Genomic DNA, 20,001 nt, shown 5'->3' on the forward strand with positions numbered 1-20,001 from the left:
TAAAACTGAGTTGAGAGTGGATTTCACTTCTCGAAAACTGGATTTCACCTCGATTTCCGATCTATTTTCGAAAAATTGCTCTAACTTCTTCATTTTTTGACCAATTTTAATAAAATTTGAAATATAAACCCTTTATGAGGCACTTTCTAATAAATATACAAAAACAGAAAATTATTTATTAAAATAAATGAGTTATGAGTGGATTTCACTTATCGGAATCTGGATTTCACCTCGATTTCCGATCTATTTTTGAAAAAAATGAAAAATTGCTCTAACTTCTTTATTTTTTGACCAATTTCAATAAAATTTGAAATATAAACCCTTCATGAGGCACTTTCTAATATGTATACAAAAAAATTAAATTATTAATTAAAATAACTGAGTTCTGAATGGATTTCACGTTTTGAGTGGATTTCACGTGAAATCCACTGGATTCCTGTATCACCCCGCACCCTGAAAATCTGCCTTTGTCTAGTTGTGTGTAACCGGTACCGCCGTGCAAATTCTACGCAAGTAAATAATTACGACACTAAAACCGGCGGGTTAAACAAATTACGTAAACACTGCATTTTAAGCAAGAAAAGAAAAATGGTAGAAGGTCCGGGTTGCAAGTTAAAGGGCATAAAAATTAAAGACAAAATCAAGGGTCAATGTGTTAAAAGAGTAGGAGGCAATGCTGTTGACAAGGTATTTCCACCGTCGTTTGAATATAATTAAATCCTTCTTTGTTGTCATCTGGTCATCTATTTTCAGAAACTTGATCAAATTTCTCCAACTAGGTGCATGTTTAGGTGAGAATAGTGGTTGCAATTGAAAGATCTGAATGTTGGCTGCATTTTTTTTGTTGCAACTTTTCGTTTGGGTGCTTTTGTAGGCATGTTTTTCTTAGCTGTCACATTTCGATAAAATTGGAGTTGTTTCACTTTACTCTATTTAGACAATTGAGATTTTCTGACTTTGCAAAAGTGCAGTAATTCATAGTTATTTATGCTAGATAGTTGGGAATAGTGACCCCTTTGATGAATCTGAAGAAAAATTATATTCTAGGTTATTTTAGGTTAAATGTCACTAAATTTTGTAAAGGTCAAATTTCAGCTCATTCCCACCAAATCACTGTGATCTGGTCCACTATATAGCCTAGTCCACCTAAATGGCTGTACAAGAGTCTTTTGAGGATCTAGACTATGGCAGGCTCTAGTCCAAATAATTGTACGTTGACGGATTTTTTTTTTGATTTTTGATATGGCAAATCCTTCACGTACAAATTGTTTAGTATCAAAAGTGGGTAGTTGTTCCGATCAGGATTCCGGGTTAAAGCATATAGCGTCTATAAAATATCATATGTCAAGTTAACAAGAAATATTACCAGATAATGTTATTTTATATTAGTTCCGTACACAAAAATTAAATATCCAACTTATAATTATGAGTTTGGCGGCTTTTCTTCATTTCATTCTGTCAAAACATAACGATATATACATGAAGGGCACCTGCAAGGCTTTAGGGCACAGTTTTAAATCGCTCGAAACATTTCGGCCATGGCCGAGTTGTTACGATTGTATAACGAGGTCTATCTCGGAGCTTTGTCGGAGGAGGCCGAGTTATTACGATTGTATCGAGTTGTTCCCCTTTGCATAATTGTTGTCTGCGTCAGTCAACTTTCGTTTTATTGGAAAGGTAAACAACTTGTTTTAATGCATTAAATGCTTGTTTAGTGCAAAATAACATTTCACTTGCATGGTAAAATATGAATATAACTCTTTATGATCAATTTCAACCATAATATACTTCACTTAAAACAATTTCAATATTTCTAAAACACCCCCGTTTTTTGCACATTCCCGTTTAGACGTTAGGGATCGGAAGAATCCCGTATAACACGTCTATTATTTTAGACTATGGCAGGCTTGTGACGTCCACCATCTCAGCAAAACTAGCGAACGGTCCTTGCTCAGAGAATCCTCGCAGCCACAATTTTGAAACTATCTCCGTTAGAAATTCTAAATTTCTACGATATTATTGCCTACTATTAAACACATATTTATTTAAGTAATTATGCAAAAAACATGTTCAATTTCAAATATCATAAAACACTTACATGTGTCGATTGTTTATCAAGTATCCTGATATCTGTAAATCTGGGACAAATCTGAGTCTGACTGGTTGTGTACATGTATAACGGTTTTCGTTATTAAGAATATATTTATGTGAAGATAGCGACAAAATTGTAGATTTCTTAGTTTAAATTATATTTTCATTTATTCAGTACGCGATCTTTTAGTGTTTACAAGTTACTATTACAGAACATGAGACCACAGGCTATATTTTTTGTCTTACATTTAGTATTGTATACATGTGTAAAATAAACACAAATAAAGATATGAATTTCTTTTTAATAATCAGTCAGTAACAAGTACAACAAGCAGTTGAATATTCTATATGTTCTACAAGATCAGTTTCTTTCAGAAATCTGAGACAACAAAATACTTACATGGTAAGAAGTAAACAGTAACACTTTTTAAAAACCACAAACGTGATAAGTTGAGAGCCAATCCTTTAGCAGTAAAATTACAAAAGAAATTAAAAATAAAAACTGTAGTGACTTACTGACTTGATAAGAATATAAGTCTTAGATAACTTAGCATAGTAACACCTAAACATTTCAACATTAACTAGCATTAACCAGAAATAAGTAAATTAGTCAGTATCGGTCATGTCCCTTGTTTCTATAATCGATTGTTCAAATTTCACTGTCGATTGTCGCCAACGTAGACCCAGTGATTTTTATTTAAATTTTCAAAACCACCTGTGGCTTTACAATTGGGAAAATAAGCGTGTTAATTCCCAAAATTGGGAAAATACAATGAACATTAAAATGGTCATTTAAAATAACCAGTAACAAAGAAACCTATTAAAACTGTTTCAAATCTCTTTAATGACAGTTACTACCATCAAAACATGTAAAACATGATTTTTGTGCCAAATGATCCCTATCAATGTTGGGAAATTATTCATAAATATTAACCAAGGCTATAATTTATATAATACTTCAATGAATTACATTGATATTTTCATCATAATATGCACTGACTCTGTTAACACCTTACATTGTTTAATCCCTTGTTTTAACTCTTCGAAATAAACAATTTCTTAATTCCTCTTAAATTGGATACAAAATCTGCTGTCTAATAAAAATGATGACTTTCACACTCATAGAGAGAATGGAATTAATATATCAAATTTTTTATTTTTTCCAATTTCCAAATAGTCTTGTTTGCAATTGATCAAAACACAAATGAATGAATTTTGTAAAATCTCATCAACATGTTTCCTTCGGCATTCATCAAAAAGTAAATACACCATCATTATAATAAATAAATACTTTGTCATTTCACCCAGTTGTCTACTTTCAGTTTCATTTCTCAGTTCTGTCATTTTCCGATATTGGCAATGAAGGTCAATGTCATGTATGTAAACATGTAGGTGACGCATGACAAAGAACAGCATTGTCTATTTAATTAGTTATTTTAATCCCCTCCTGCACCGAATAATTTACTGTCACTTTTGAATTATAAATCCTTCTGTTGACAATGACACATGTTTTAACACAATGTTTTTAACTCTTAATTTGTTACATACTCTCTGAATGGATAAAAAAAAATATTTCAACCAATGAAAATCCACCTTTCACCATGACGCGGATGTTACATCATTGTATGTCTCTTTGAATAGACGCTTGCATGTAAGGGAAATAACTGTTTTGTTTACATTTCCATCGTCTTTTATTCTTTTTATTTTTAGTTTGAGAACTCCAGATTTGGAATTTGTATTCAGTAATGGGGGAAAAAAGGATACTTTATGACATGAATACCGGCTATAAATATTGCCGAAAAAAGACCTGACAATTCATAATTGTATTTTTTATTCATTTTTGAGGGGAATTGATAACCCTTTTTTTGGGAAAATATGACTATTTTTTGGGAAAATTGGACGATTTTCGGCGAGGGTAAACAACCGATATTCGGCGGTAAATTTCACGAAAAAAAATCACTGAGACCTTTCCGATCATTTTTCGATTATAACCAATCATTGGCACAACACTAGTTACAGGGATACATAATGTCAAAATAATATAAAAGTATCCCTGATCGCTCATTACTGTAGCTAATTACTAGCCACAATAATGTGCGTTAAGAGAACGTTTTTTAAAACGTAGAGTCCCCAAATCAAAATCGTCAAAAACTCTGAAGCGGCTGTTATATGGACTAGGCATTGGCTGAATAAGTAGTGAATGCGTGGGTACAGCAGGTGACGCATTTTAAACAGTCGAAAATGGTTTTTATATGTCATTGCTGTGCTATTTTTTGTGTGAATGCTGAAAACATTTATTTGCTGCCACATATTAATTGAATGATTCTTTATAAAATGGCCAACATGGTGGTGAGTTTAACTAATTTTTAAATATTTATGGGATGAATTGCGTGGTTGATGTCATTATCGAGGTATGAACGCAGTTGGGCTGGTTACACATGCATACTTTAACCAGCCCAACTGTGTTCATATCCCTGATAATAAATGACATCAACCACACAATTCATCAATAGTTCCTTATTTATTTCTAGAATTGTTAAAAAAATACTTAATTCAATTTAGAAAACCTTTCAATAATTCTTTTTTACCTCATTCTGTAAATAGAACAACTTGACGGTAACCAGAAATAGTTTGTCATAGGATGTCATAACAATGCGGAAAAATATAAACAAATTCACAGTTAATTTCTAACATAAAATTGAATTGCTAGTGACAAAAATATTATAAAAATTCATAAATCAACACTTTTAGGCATGTTGATTTAATGTTTTTCATGGCCTGTTGAAACATTTAAAAAAAAAATATGATAAATAATTTTCAATGTACATGTTTATTTATAAGCGGTTGGAGCATATCCACAGATATTTCATCCAGTTTGACTATCGATAATCGGTTCCACTCAAGTTAAAGATTATCGATAGTACAATCGTTTTTGACAATACCTTAATTGTAGTTTTGTTCTTGTACAATAATTAGTAATCCTTAATTATGCTTATGTTATGCATATGTTTGTAGTTATTTAGTGTTGTTGTTGCTTTTGGCCATATTGTTAATGAAAACAACTGCACCCTTCCGAATGAATAAACAATTTCAAATGAGAAAATTGGCTAAAATTAACCGAACGCAAATAATGAGAGGAAAGAAGAAAAACAACTAGCAGGTTGAATCGATGATCGATGACCAAATAAAATTGATTGTCACCAATTTCAGGCCCAACCAATCAATTTTTTTGTTATAACCATAACTAATATTTATATTATATAAATATGCAGTTCAAGAAGAAGGATGTGGGCGCTGCTTCCCCATTTCATCAGCTGATTGGTCGACATTTGGAAGATGTTCAGACACTCGGGAAAGAATTGTTCATGTACTTTGGAGATATCTGCTTACGGTACAGTATATATATTTGCAATGCCAAATCATTTCAGTTTAAAGATGTACTCATACTCCCAAATCAGATTTACCACAATTAATACAATTGTTTAAATAACAAAAAATATGTATAAATGTCGAAAACGTTTTCGTGAAGGATACTTTCGGGTTTTTAAAAGAAAGGTGCAGAAAACATTTCTACCTAATGAGACAATAGTAGATCACAAGTAAATATTTTACAACTCACCAATCATTTAATATTTTTGCTATTTCAGCTATTAAAAACATGGTTACTATCTTCTTATCATTAATCAATATTTATTATATATATTTAGTAAGTAGTTTGTTTGTTATAATGTGTATGTATTGACTTTGAATAAGGGAGTCACTTTAAACTGTTTTTATAAAATCTTTCCGTTGGCCTAGCCAGATGGTCATGGTTTATATAGTTATTTCTTCCGCCTGTATAAAGGGAGACAACACCAATGGGAGAATTGGGCCATTGGCTATATATTAAAGATTTACTGTTTCATGAATCATCAACTGAAATTTATGATTTTTGTTACTGTGTATGTATAAAAACTTATTTGAATTTTAATATTAAGTGCCTAAATCATTATAGCAGATGTTCAGATTAAACTTTATTAAAGTAGGATGACAAAATAAATGTATGTAACTTTGTTATTTAGTGAATATTACTTCCTTTATGACATGATGATTATGGCTGAATGTAGAGTAAAATTATTTATTTAAAAAATAAATCAATAATAACTACCAATTGTATAATTGTAGTGATAATTAATGTTTTTTATGTGTAAAATGTATCATTATTTTATTTGCAGACATATAAGTACAAATTTGACAGTACTAGTAATGGTACCACATCATTAAAGCTGCACTCTCACAGATACACCATTTTTGCAACTTATTTTTTGTCTTGGACATCATTAAAGCTGCACTCTCACAGATACACCATTTTTGCAACTTATTTTTTGTCTTGGACATCATTAAAGCTGCACTCTCACAGATACACCATTTTTGCAACTTATTTTTTGTCTTGGAAAGAGCAAATTTTTGCGTAAATATTTGCAAACCAATGCTATAAGATTGCTGACAAAAAATCAGATCATGGATTTTCATATTTCTGTTCGAAAATTAATGTTTTATGGCTTAAACCGTTATTAGCGGTTTAAGAAAAATGCATAACACATCAGTTTTTGAATTTATATATAATCATCTGCGATTGAATTTTTTGTCAGCAGTCTTATATTATTGGTTTCCATGGATTTTTGCAAAATTTGGCTTGTTCCAAGTCAAAAAATAAAAAGTTTAATCTGTGAGAGTGCAGCTTTAAAATTAGCATATGGTTTTGTTGGAACTGGTACCTAAACCCAACTTGTATGTTCTTCAGGGTTCATTTTCTGATGGATGGCCAGTCATTTATCAACAATGCGAAGGTTAACAATGATTCTGGTGGGAGGACTGAGACAGCCACGCTGGAACTACACATGTCGGAGGATGTACTTACGTTCAAGAAGTCTTCAGTGGATATCAGGTATGAGGAAAGGGATAAACTGTGTCTTGTTTTACTTGAAAGTAAATATAATGTTGGAATAGTGTAAAACTTAATAGAGCAGTGATCATTTCATTAATAATTGCCTTTTATAGGATAGTATTTGTTTCTGCTGCTAAAAACAGTCCATTTTCCCCATTTTTCATAGCAACTATTATACGTCCCGTTCTATGAAAAATTGAAAAAACCCTGCTGCATAGGGCGGATGAGCATCTTTAAGTAAGTTGTCTTATATATAACTTGAGAAGCCAACCAATACTACCCAAATTTGATCAGAATGTTAATGGGTATAATATCTTGGACACGTTTGATAACAAACCATATCGCTTTATTAACTTGAGAGTTTTTGTCCTTTAATTATAGAAACAACATCAAATTGTTTTTGTCTGATCATTAACGTTAGATGCCTCTGTCCAATCTTCACCAAATTTGGAAAGAATGTGTATGGACTTAATATCTCAGACAAGTTCCAATACCAGCTGTTTTTGCTTGATTCATTCATGAGTTAAATGCCCTTTAATTATAGAAAATACCTAAAATAAATCTTTTCTGATCAATTTCTTTAGAAGCCTTTTTCCAATCATCACTAAATTTAGTCTTAATTAAAGTTTATTAATAAGCCATATCGCATGAGTCCTTCTTGAGTTATAATTCTTTACTTATAGAAATTACCTAAAGTTGGACTTGTCCGATCAAGAACTTTGTTCAATCATCACCAAATTTGGTCAGAATGTGTATGGGCGGATCTCGGTCAGGTTTGATAGCCAGCCATGTGTCCTCAGTCACTCCAGAGTTATGACTCTTGAATTGGTGAAAACTGTTGTACAGAGTCTGCAGTCTAAATTTGGCTTAAAGTAAAACCACACCAAACTGGACTTCTTAAGTTAAGACAGGCATATTTTGTGAAAGTTGGCGCTCTTGTTTTATTTTAAATTATCATACCTTATGTTTTTTCAAAATGTTTTCCTTTTTTCATTGCAGAAACGTAACAATCACATCATATCTGCGAATATCTTGTCAATGCCCTACTCATCTTTATGCCATGTTCTATGTAAATGTAGCATACTTTTCTTCATAAATGGTTATACCAACTTGATGGATGATTCTGTGTTTGTACCCAATGAAAACAAATGAACATGCTATACCTATGAATATTCTTATTTCAGGCCATCGGTCCCCTGTAGGCAGAAATACGAGACAATGAATGATGTTGACATATGTTCCCCAGTGTTCAACTTCCGACGCGCATTCTCTCTTGTACGTGAACAAACGGACAGACAGGTGTGTGATGTGCTCCTGGACCAGTCCATTCTGCCAGGGGTCGGCAACATCATCAAGAATGAGGTCCGTTACTTAGCATCTTTTAAGTGTTGGTAAAAAAAGATTGTGATAGAAAATTAAACTAATGCTTAAAGCAGTTTGCTCTTTTAAATTACTTGTTCACAAACAGAAGAAACATTTTTTTCGTTTAAAACTGTACTCTCACAGATTGACCATTTTGACAACTTTTTTTATTTTTTTGTCTTGAAATGAGCCTAATTTCCATAAATGTCTGTTAAACAGCGTTACTAACGCTCAAAGAAAAATGACATTTTCGGCAGTTTTTCGAACCATTAAGACTTGTTCTATTATGAAGTATAAGTAAAGACCAAAGTGAAGGCATTAATACCAATATCAGCTGATTCTGAGACGATATCTTAAACAAGTTGTCAAATTGGTAAATCTGTGAGAGCGCAGCTTTAAAGTGACGTTGTTTTTCTGAAACAATAAAATCTCTTAATTTACCTGAACTCATTTAGTAACATACTTTCCTGAAAGGCGGGGAAGCCATCTTTTTCTTAAAACATGAACCGTGGTATATACAAATAATAAAAATAAACAAACCTTCAGGTGATTTTAAAAATATTGAACATGAGCTAACGCTTAATATTGTTCTCTGTTTACAGGCCTTGTTTGACAGTGGCATAAAACCAAGCTCAAAGGTAGGAACATAAAAGAACAATGTCCAAGCCTTAGAAGATAAAGACTCTTCAAGAACAATGGTCTTTAAAGGGACTAGACACCTGATGGTCCCAAAATCCACAAATACATTTTCCCCTTTAAACAAGCTTAGAATTGTCAATTCAAGCTAGTATGAGGCTGATAGTACATCACTTTAGTAATCTTTACATGATGGAAAGAATATTTTTGTCAGTTGAGTTTACCCATTCAAAAATAACGCATAATCATTTTCAAGATTATTGTGTGTATATTTAGCACGTAAAAGTAATATGATAAGTTCAGAAACATATACCTATAATATTTTAAATATACTGGTATTTAGGTGGTAGACAACACCAGTAAATTTCGAATTTGTTATATACTCAAAAACTGGAAAGAGACAGGTGTAGTAAGTGATAGTAAGATTAAATATATTGTATACAAGAATAGTAAGATTAAATATATTGTATACAAGAATATCAATTTTATGTAAGTTTTTGATAATTTTCTTGCAATGTTATCGTCTGGTGTCTAGTCCCTTTAAAGAAAAGTGTTCTAAATTGTACTTGCATAAAATCGTCGTGTCATTAGTAATTGTCTATTTAGCTGCTATATTTTCATATGACAAGATGAGTATTGGAAGCATTGCATTGTGTAGGCAGGCATTCTTCGTGTGACTGCATGTTGTTTTGGTCTTCATTGTAGAAATTAACTTGAAATTCCCTTGAGCCATTTATTTTGGCAATTATGTTTAATTTTGATGCCTCTGACCCAATTTAATCTTGGTTTGAGATCATAGGGTATTGCTTATTATGCCCCCCTTCGAAGAAGAGGGGTATATTGCTTTGCACAGGCATGTCGGTATGTCGGTTGGTCGGTCGGTCGGTCCGTCGGTAGACCAAAGCTTGTCAACAATTCCTGGACGTATGGTCATCAAACTTCACATGAAGGTTGGGCCTGACCAGTAGATGACCCCTATTGATTTTGGGGGTCATCGGGTCAATGGTCAAGGTCACAGTGACCTTTAATGGTAAAATAATTTTAAAGCTTGTCCGAGTGATAACTCAACAATGCCTGCACTCATGGCCCTCAAACTTGACATGGAGGTTGGGCCTGACCAGTAGATGACCCCTATTGTTTTTGGGGGCCATCAGGCCAAAGGTCAAGGTCACAGTGACCTTGAATGGTAAAAGGTTGTCCGAGTAATAACATGACAATGCCTGCACCCATGGCCCTCAAACTTGACTTGGAGGTTGGGCCTGACCAATAGATGACCCCTATTGTTTTTTGGGCTCAATGGGTCAAAGGTCAAGGTCACAGTGACCTTGAATGGTAAAAGGTTGTTCGAGTGATAACTCAACAATGCCTGCACCCATGGCCCTCAAACTTGACTTGGAGGTTGGGCCTGACAAGTAGATGACCCCTATTGTTTTTGGGGGTCATTGGGCCAAAGGTCAAGGTCACAGTGACCTTGAATGGTAAAAGGTTGTTCGAGTGATAACTCAACAATGCCTGCACCCATGGCCCTCAAACTTGACTTGGAGGTTGGGCCTGACCAGTAGATGACCCCTATTGTTTTTGGGGGTCATTGGGCCAAAGGTCAAGGTCACAGTGACCTTGAATGGTAAAAGCTTGTCCGATTGATAACTCAACAATGCCTGCACCCATGGCCCTCAAACTTGACTTGGAGAATTGGCCTGACCAGGAGATGACCCCTATGGTTTTTGGGGGTCATCTGGCCAAAGGTCAAGGTCACAGTGACCTGGAATGGTAAAAGGTTGTCCGAGTGATAACTCGACAATGCCTGCACCCATGGCCCTCAAACTTGACTTGGAGGTTGGGCCTGGCCAGAAGATGTTCCTTATTGATTAAAGGGGTCATTGGGACAAAGGTCAAGGTCACAGTGACCTGGAATGGTAAAAGGTGATCCGAGTAATAACTTGACAATGGCGGCACCCATGGCCCTCAAACTTGATTTGGAGGTTGAGCCTGGCCAGAAGATTGTCCCTATTAATTTTAGGGGTCATTGGATCAAAGGTCAAGGTCACAGTGACCTTGAATGATAAAAGGTTGTCCAAGTGATAACTCAACAATGCCTGCACCCATGGCCCTCAAACTTGACATGGAGGTTGGGCCTGACCAGTAGATGACCCTTATTGATTTTAGGGGTCAAAGGTCAAGGTCACAGTGACCTTGAAAGCAAACTCGACAATTCTTGGACCTATGGTCATCAAACTTGACATGAAGGTTGGGCCTGCCCAGTAAATGACCCTATCGACTTTGGGGGTCATCAGGCCAAGGTCAATGTCACAGTAACCTTTTAACGCAAAAAAGTTAACAAATCTTCCCCCACTGATATCTCAACAATGCCTGAACATATGATCATTAAACTTGACATGGGTGTTAAGCCTGACCAGTAGATCACCCTTATTGATTTTAGGATTCATAGAGCCAAAGGTCAAGGTCACAGTGATCTTGAATGGTAAAAGGTTGTCCGAGTGATAACTCAACAATGCCTGAACCCATGGCCTTCAAACTTGACTTGGAGTTGCATCTGACTTGTAGATGACCCCTTATGATTTAAGGGGTCATCGGGTCAAAGGTCAAGGTCACAGTGACCTGGAATGGTAAAAGGTTGTCCGAGTGATAACTCAACAATGCCTGAACCCATGGCCTTCAAACTTGACTTGGAGTTGCATCTGACTTGTAGATGACCCCTTATGATTTAAGGGGTCATCGGGTCAAAGGTCAAGGTCACAGTGACCTGGAACGAAAAAAACTTGTCCTGTGATAACTTGACAATGCCTGCACCCATGGCCCTCAAACTTGACATTTAGGTTTCTGGTGACCAGCTGATGACTCTGGATTTTGAGTTCATAGAGTCAAAGATCATGACGGTCATATCACACTTTATCCTCACACTTTAATGGTCATAATCTTAAAACAGCAACAAATCAGCTGTCATTTCGGTCCATGCATATTTCATTCAATTGTCCATATAATCCTGACAACATGGCGCTCAGGGGGGGCATAATGTTTGACAAACATCTCTTGTTCATAACTAATATGTAAACAAATTGACTGAAAATCCATTGCAAATATTTATTGTAATCTGTATTTGTATACTCCCGATGAACAAGTTTGAAGGGGGGTACGTTGGATACATAGGATGATAGAAAATACTGAGAGGAAGTACACAAAAGTATACAAGAAACATTACTCTGTTTAAGCAAAGTTATTGCCCTTTGTCATTTCTTTTCTTGTTCAGAGCATCACTTGAAAACTTCTGGATGGAATTGAATTTAACATCTTAAGTGGTAAAGTGCAATGAGAAGAAGTTGAGGTTTGAAGAACTATTACTCTTGCTAAGCTAATTGCATACTTTTTCTCTTTGTTACTCTTTCTTGTCTAGAGTGCAACTTTAAAATTATTGGATGAAAGAGTTGTTGCCCTTTTGTACTTTTCCTTGTACGGACCATAACTTGAAAACTCATGGATGGAATTTAATTAAACTTTATACAAAAGTAAAGTACAATAAAAGGAAGTGTAGTGTACAAGAACCATAACTCTTTTTCAGCTAATTACAGAATTATTGTCCATTGTTAATTTTCCTTGTCAGACTAGAAGACATCTTAACTACTGTATCACAATATGTGTGTTTGTACATGTACAGATTGGGGAGCTTAAGGATGAGCACATTCGCCACCTGCTCAAGATGACCAGGGACTTTACAGATATATTCTACCGGGTATCTCGAGCATTTCTACTTGTTAAATGTAAAACTTGACAACTTCTGTCATTCTATATTTTATTTTCAGACATGTATCTTTACAACAGAATTCGGTTTTTATACGCCCGAAGGGTCTTATTATGTTATGGCCTCCATCGTCTGTCCGTCTGTCCGTCTGTCCTTCCGTTAGCAATTCCGTGTCTGCTATAATTTGGGAACTAATAAAGCGATTTTCAAATAACTTTATACAAATCATCACTACATTAAAAGGATGTGTTGCACGCAATCTCCAGGTCCATACCTCAAAGACTAGAATCACCATAGGGGGTGAGTTAGCAAATCCGTGTCCGGGCCACAACTTGGTCACTAATAAAGTCATTTTCAAATAACTTTATACAAAGCATCATTACATTAAAAGGATGTGTCGCGCGCAATTTCCAGGTCCATACCTCAAACACTAGAATCACCATGGGGGGGGGGGACGTTAGCAATTCCATGTCCAGGCATTAACTGGGTTACTACTAAAGCAATTTTCAAATAACTTTATATAAATCATCTCTACATTAAAAAAATTTGTCAAGCATGCTTTCCAGGTCCGTACCTCAAAGGCTAATTTCACTGGGGGGGGGGGGGGGGGTAGCAATTCCGTGTCCAGGCCACAACTTTGTGTTACTACTAATAAAGGAATTTTTAGAAAACGTGTCCTAGCTACATCTTTGTAACCAATAAAGCAATTTTTAGATAACTTTATACAAATTATTGCTACATTAAAAGGATGTGTTGTGAGCAGTTTCCAAGTCCTGCTACTTTTAAACTTAGTAAGCAGTATACTAGCATAACCTAAATGTTTATTAAAGACCTCAAGCCAAATCTTCTTCGGGCGTATAATGCTCCGTTTCGCGGTGCTCTTGTTTATTATTATGATAACTTTGTTTTCCTTAAGCAATTCATTTTTAGTTTGTATTGAGCCAGTAACAGTAAAATTAAGATCAAAAGACGAGGCTGGTTTTATGTAAAAAGCTGAGATCAGTTGATGAATGAATACTATGAACTGGTGAGAAATAAATCAAACGACATTGCATTGAACTTAAATACATCTAATACATTACTAAAACACATCTTTTGAATAATGTGATATCTGAATCCTCAGTGTCGGCGTGATGGTAAGCAGCTGTCTCCATACTACAAGATTTATGGGAAGCGTCTGTGTAAACAGTGTGAGGGCAGGGTCATCATATGTCGCCTTGGTGATGATAGTGGGAGGGTGACCTACTTCTGTGAGAACTGTCAGACCAATGATCTGGTAAACAAAAACAGGTGGGTATTAAAAAGGAAACATTTGCATAGTAAATTTAAAATAAGATTATTGGATGACAAGTTTGGCTTTTCACTTTATGAGTGGTCTTGCTTTCTTATATTTCATGATGACCTGTTAAAGAGGGAAAATTGAAATCCTTTGCATAGTTCAATTCCTTTTTAAATACTTAATTATGTTAACTTACAAGCTTAATTACTTTATAATTATGTGAACCCAATATGTTGTATTAGCTTTGTTTGTTTTCTTTCAAAATGAAAATAGGTCTTGCTGTTGTCATATGTTAGTGCTGTAAAATACTATAACCTTGGCCATATGTTGAAAATGTTAATGATGTTCAAAATGAAGCTCCATTCACATATTACCAGTGACATCATGCATTTCTGTAGCATGGCCATAATAACTGTTGGATGGTACTATGTGAAAACCTGATGAATGATGGCAACCACTTACATTGCTCTTGACCTTGATTTAAGATCATACCAAAGGTTAGATGAACAAAGTTTAACTATGATTAAAATGAATTTCAGAAAACTTCCATCTAAGAACAGTTTGCTTGGCTGGGTGCAGACTGGGTCCCACATTTCACAACCGGAGATGGCAGACTGGTCATGTGAGCACTGTACACTCATCAACAAGGACACTGCAACGTCTTGTAGTGCCTGCCTCAACCCCAGGGTTGACAAAACTGTGGAAGCCAAGCCTGCACAGTTTGGGGCTAAAGGGCATGTTTCTGGACAAGGCAATCAAACAATGAACAGGAAAAGGAAAACAGAAGACTCTGGTGTTGAGCAAACAAGGGCAAAAACTCAGAAAATTAACACAAGTGTGGTCAAGCTGGAAAACAAAACTGGTTTTAAAACAAAGATACCTCAAAATGGATCTGCAAAAACCAACAAAACACAAAATGGAACAACAAAGGAACAAAGTGATAAAAGTAGGATTCCAATGTGTGAACATCACAAGCGAAAATGCAGCATGAAGGAAGTTCGCAAAGAGGGGCAAAACCTGGGACGCTGGTTCTTTTTGTGTGTCGTCAGGTCCTGTAATTTCTTCCAGGTAATTTGTCATTGCTGTTAGCTTTACCTTCCATAAATTTCAACATCTATATTACACTAGGATATATATTCGCCAGTAATAAATTGAAATTATTAAGAGCTAAATGGTACATTTGTTCGCGTTATTTAGTGCAGACAGAAGAATTTCTTTGCAGTTATAATGAACAATTATATCTGCAAAAAGTCATGGTAAAATTATAGATAGGGAATAATTATATCTGTAAAATGAAAATGATATAGTAGTGTGTAGTGAACAATTATATCCGTAAAATGTCAACTTATTGTAAATTATTGTGAATAATAATATATGTTAAATGTCAAGCTATTGTAGTTGATAATGAAAATGGTGTTGTGATGGATAGTTCAAAAATATATCTGTATAATTTCATTGATTTCTTTTTGATAGTGAACTATGGTCATAAAACTAGCAAGTCCCATAACTCATGCTAAATATTTCCCCTCGTAACTGCTTGTAATGGATGTGAGAAAAGGTATAGATTTTGTTATTGGCTTTTTGCAAGAAGGTATCCTTGTGTGTTTTATATTTAAGTGGGCTGATGTCAATTTTCCTACCTGCACAGACCATGGGAAACCTTGTACTATACGCACTGTGTTGAAAATAGGACCGAATAACGGAAAGAGGTTTTTCACCTGCAAACTGCCGAAGAAAAAACAATGCAAGTTCTTCGAATGGGCAATTGGTTATGACTAAGAGTGGTATATTCAATGTATATAGACGCTGTTGTATACTCAATACACGGGATTCATGTCCAAATGATTTTGCAGATCGGTAGGTTGTTTAAACTGCATTTCCATAGGGTCACTGACGCAGCCTCTCTGTCTTGATAGGAAAAATCATTCAGAATGTATATAAAACAAATATCCCTTTTAATGATGCAATGCAATGGTGACTTTATTATGCCCCCCTTCGAAGAAGAGGGATATATTGCTTTGCACATGTCGGTCAGTCCGTCCGTCCGTCGGTAGACCAAAGCTTGTCCGAGTGATAACTCAACAATTCCTGGAGGTATGGTGATCAAGCTTGACATGAAGGTTGGGCCTGACCAGTAGATGACCCCTATTGATTTAAGGGCTCATCGGGTCAAAGGTCAAGGTCACGGTGACCTTTAATGATAAAATAATTTTAAAGCTTGTCTGAGTGATAACTGAACAATGCCTGCACCCATGGCTCTCAAACTTGACTTGGGGATTGGGCCTGACCAGTAGATGACACCTATCGTTTTTGGGGGTCATCGGGCCAAAGGTCAAAATCACAGTGGCCTTGATTGGTTAAAGGGTGTCTGAGTGATAACTCTACAATGCCTGCACCCATGGCCCTCAAACTTGACTTGGAGGTTGGGCCTGACCAGTAGATGACCCCCAGTGATTTATGGGCACATCGGGTCAAAGGTCAAGGTCACGGTTACCTTAAATGATAAAAGGTTGTCCGAGTGATAACTACCATGCCTGCACCCATGGCCCTCAAACCTGAATTAGAGGTTGGGCCTGACCATTAGATGACCCCTATTGATTATGGGGGTCATCGGGCAAAAAGTCAAGGTCACAGTGACCTTGAATGATAAAGGGTTGTCCGAGTGATAACTCTACAATGCCTGCACTCATGGCCCTCAAACTTGACTTGGAGGTAATGTCTGACCAGTAGATGACACCTATTGATTTTATAGCTCATGGCCTCAAAGGTCAAGGTCACAGTGACCTTTAATGATAAAATATTTTTAAAGCTTGTCCGAGTGATAACTCAACAATGCCTAGACCTATGTTCATCAAACTTAATATGGAAGTTGGGCCTGACCAGTAGATGACCCCTTTTGTTTTGGGGGTCATCGGGCAAAGGGTCAAAGTCACAGTGACCTTGGTTTGTTAAAGGATGTCTGAGTGATAACTGGACAATGCCTGCTGCACCCATGGCCCTCAAACTTGACTTGGAGGTTGGGCCTGACCAGTAGATGACCCCTATCGATTTTAGGAGTCATCGGATCAAAGGTCAACATCAGTGACCATTAAGGCAAACTTAACAATTCATTGACCTATGATCATCAAACTTGAGATGAAGGTTGGCCCTGACTAGTAGATGACCCCTATTATTTTGGGGGTCATAGGTCCAGAGTTCAAGGTCACAGTGACCTTAAATGTGAAAAAGTTAGCAAAGCCTCTCCCAGTGATATCTCAACAATGCCTAGACCTATTATCATCAAACTTGACATGGAGGCTGGGCCTGACCAGTAGGTGACCCCTATTGATTTTAGGAGTCATCAGATCAAAGGTCAAGGTCACAGTGACCTTAAACGAAAAAAGCTTGTCTGTGTGATAACTTTACACTGCCTGAACCCATGGCCTTAAACTTGGAGGTCCATGCATATTTCATTCAATCCCAAATAATCCTGACAACATGGCACTCAGGGGGGCATAATGTTTGACACCTCTTGTTTTTAAGTTGTTTTAAAATATTTTGGACATTTCTTAACAGAAAAATAGCAGAGTACTTGTTTTATGTGTTATTATCAAACATTGTTTTAGCCAAAGTATTGATAAAGGTCAACAGTACTAAGATATGTTTAGTGTTATTTTGAGTCACACAGTGAAGCTACACTCTCAATGCAGGTTTGGAATCCCCGTACCCCAAACCCCAATGAGTGGGGAAGACATATTGTTTTGTCCTGTCAGTCCATACGTCACTCGTCAATTAAGCTTACTACAGAGCTACAGATAACTTTTTTACATTATATTTTACACCCTTATGCATTCTAGTAAAGTGTATGGTACACTCTTGGGTTATTCATTAGTGTAACTGCAATTTCTAAAGTGTACTGATACATTAAATTACAAAATTGAATGACTTATTTTACTTAATGAACTTTATAGTACAAAACAAGAACTTACTCAAAATTGAAATGTTGCTCAGCTAATTATAAGTCCTGATTAAATAAAACATCTTTACTACATGTACTTTGCTTTCTTGGCTTACAACCTTCTATAGGTCTCTTAGGATAGTGTATCGATTTTAACAAATCGGTTTAGCATTTAGTCAAAACCGCTGGCGTATAACAGTAAAAAATACTCGGTAGAACTTCATGCCCTATTTTTAGCTCACCTGTCACATAGTGACAAGGTGAGCTTTTGTGATCACAATTTGTCCGGCGTCCGTCCGTCGTCCGTCCGTCCGTCCGTAAACTTTTACTTTAAACGACATTTCCTCATAAACCGCTTAGCCAATTTCATCCAAACTTCACAGGAATGTTCCTTGGGTGGTCCCCTTTGAAAATTGTTCAAAGAATTGAAATCCATGCAGAACTCTGGTTGCCATGGCAATGGAAAGGAAAAACTTTAAAAATCTTCTTCTCCCAAACCACAAGGTTTAGGCCATTGATATATTGTAGGTAGGATCACCAAATGGTCCTCTACCAAGATTGTTCAAATTATGGCCCTTGGGTCAAAATTGGCCCCGCCCCGGGGGGTCATGGGTTTTCTCTAAAAAAACTTAAAAAATCTTCTCCTCTGAACTTACTTGGCCTAGAGCTTAGATATTTGTCATGATTCATCACCTAGTGGACCTCTACAAAGTTTGTTCAAATTATGGCCCTGGGGTCAAAATTGGCCCCGCCCCGGAGGGTCATGGGTATGCTCTATATGTTTATAGTTAAAACTTAAAAAATCTTCTCCTCTTAACTTACTTGGACTAGAGCTTAGATATTTGGCATGATTCATTGTCTAGTGGACCTCTACAAAGATTGTTCAAATTATGGCCTTGGGGTCAAAATTGGCCCCGCACCGGGGGGTCATGGGTTTTCTCTATATGTTTGTAGTGAAAACTTCAAAAATCTTCTCCTTTGAACTTACTTGGCCTAGAGCTTAGATATTTGGCATGATTCATCGTCTAGTGGACCTCTACAAAGATTGTTGAAATTATGGCCCTTGGGGTCAAAATTGGCCCCGCCCCGGGGGTCATGGGTATACTTGATATGTTTATAGTTAAAACTTCAAAAATCTTCTCCTCTTAACTTACTTGGACTAGAGCTTAGATATTTGGCATGATTCATCGTCTAGTGGACCTCTACAAAGAATGTTCAAATTATGGCCCTGGGGTCAAAATTGGCCCCGCCCCGGGGGGTCATGGGTATGCTCTATATGTTTATAGTTAAAACTTCAAAAATCTTCTCCTCTGAACTTACTTGGACTAGAGCTTAGATATTTGGCATGATTCATCGTCAAGTGGACCTCTACAAAGATTGTTCAAATTATGGCCTTGGGGTCAAAATTGGCCCCGCCCCGGGGGTCATGGGTATACTTGATATGATTATAGTTAAAACTTCAAAAATCTTCTCCTTTGAACTTACTTGGACTAGAGCTTAGATATTTGGCATGATTCATCGTCAAGTGGACCTCTACAAAGATTGTTCAAATTATGGCCTTGGGGTCAAAATTGGCCCCGCCCCGGGGGGTCATGGGTTTTCTCTAAAAAAACTTAAAAAATCTTCTCCTCTGAACTTACTTGGCCTAGAGCTTAGATATTTGTCATGATTCATCACCTAGTGGACCTCTACAAAGTTTGTTCAAATTATGGCCCTGGGGTCAAAATTGGCCCCGCCCTGGGGGGTCATGGGTATGCTCTATATGTTTGTAGTGAAAACTTCAAAAATCTTCTCCTTTGAACTTACTTGGACTAGAGCTTAGATATTTGGCTTGATTCATCGTCTAGTGGACCTCTACAAAGATTGTTCAAATTATGGCCTTGGGGTCAAAATTGGCCCCGCCCCGGGGGTCATGGTTATACTTGATATGTTTATAGTTAAAACTTCAAAAATCTTCTCCTCTTAACTTACTTGGACTAGAGCTTAGATATTTGGCATGATTCATCGTCTAG

The 20,001-nt window shown here is 36.2% G+C and overlaps 1 protein-coding gene across 6 annotated transcripts; it reads left to right on the plus strand.

Moving 5' to 3' along the window:
• The first annotated feature begins 543 nt into the window (after positions 1 to 543).
• Positions 544 to 19,164, plus strand: LOC128229320 (endonuclease 8-like 3). Of its 6 annotated transcripts, none has more exons than XM_052941179.1 (10): positions 3,764 to 4,027; positions 4,196 to 4,440; positions 5,364 to 5,482; positions 6,875 to 7,018; positions 8,203 to 8,380; positions 8,983 to 9,018; positions 12,690 to 12,764; positions 13,897 to 14,063; positions 14,592 to 15,120; positions 15,670 to 19,163. In XM_052941179.1, exons 2-10 carry the CDS (start codon positions 4,411 to 4,413, stop codon positions 15,829 to 15,831), a joined length of 1,440 nt encoding a protein of 479 aa, XP_052797139.1. In that variant the 5' UTR covers positions 3,764 to 4,027; positions 4,196 to 4,410; the 3' UTR covers positions 15,832 to 19,163. The 6 variants fall into 6 exon arrangements, with proteins under 6 accessions (XP_052797137.1, XP_052797141.1, XP_052797139.1 ...); XM_052941180.1 differs by having other exon boundaries at positions 4,217 to 4,440; XM_052941182.1 differs by having other exon boundaries at positions 4,217 to 4,308.
• The last annotated feature ends 837 nt before the right edge of the window (positions 19,165 to 20,001 follow it).

Source organism: Mya arenaria, chromosome 3 (genome assembly GCF_026914265.1).
Source record: "Mya arenaria isolate MELC-2E11 chromosome 3, ASM2691426v1".
Lineage (NCBI taxonomy): Eukaryota > Metazoa > Mollusca > Bivalvia > Myida > Myidae > Mya > Mya arenaria.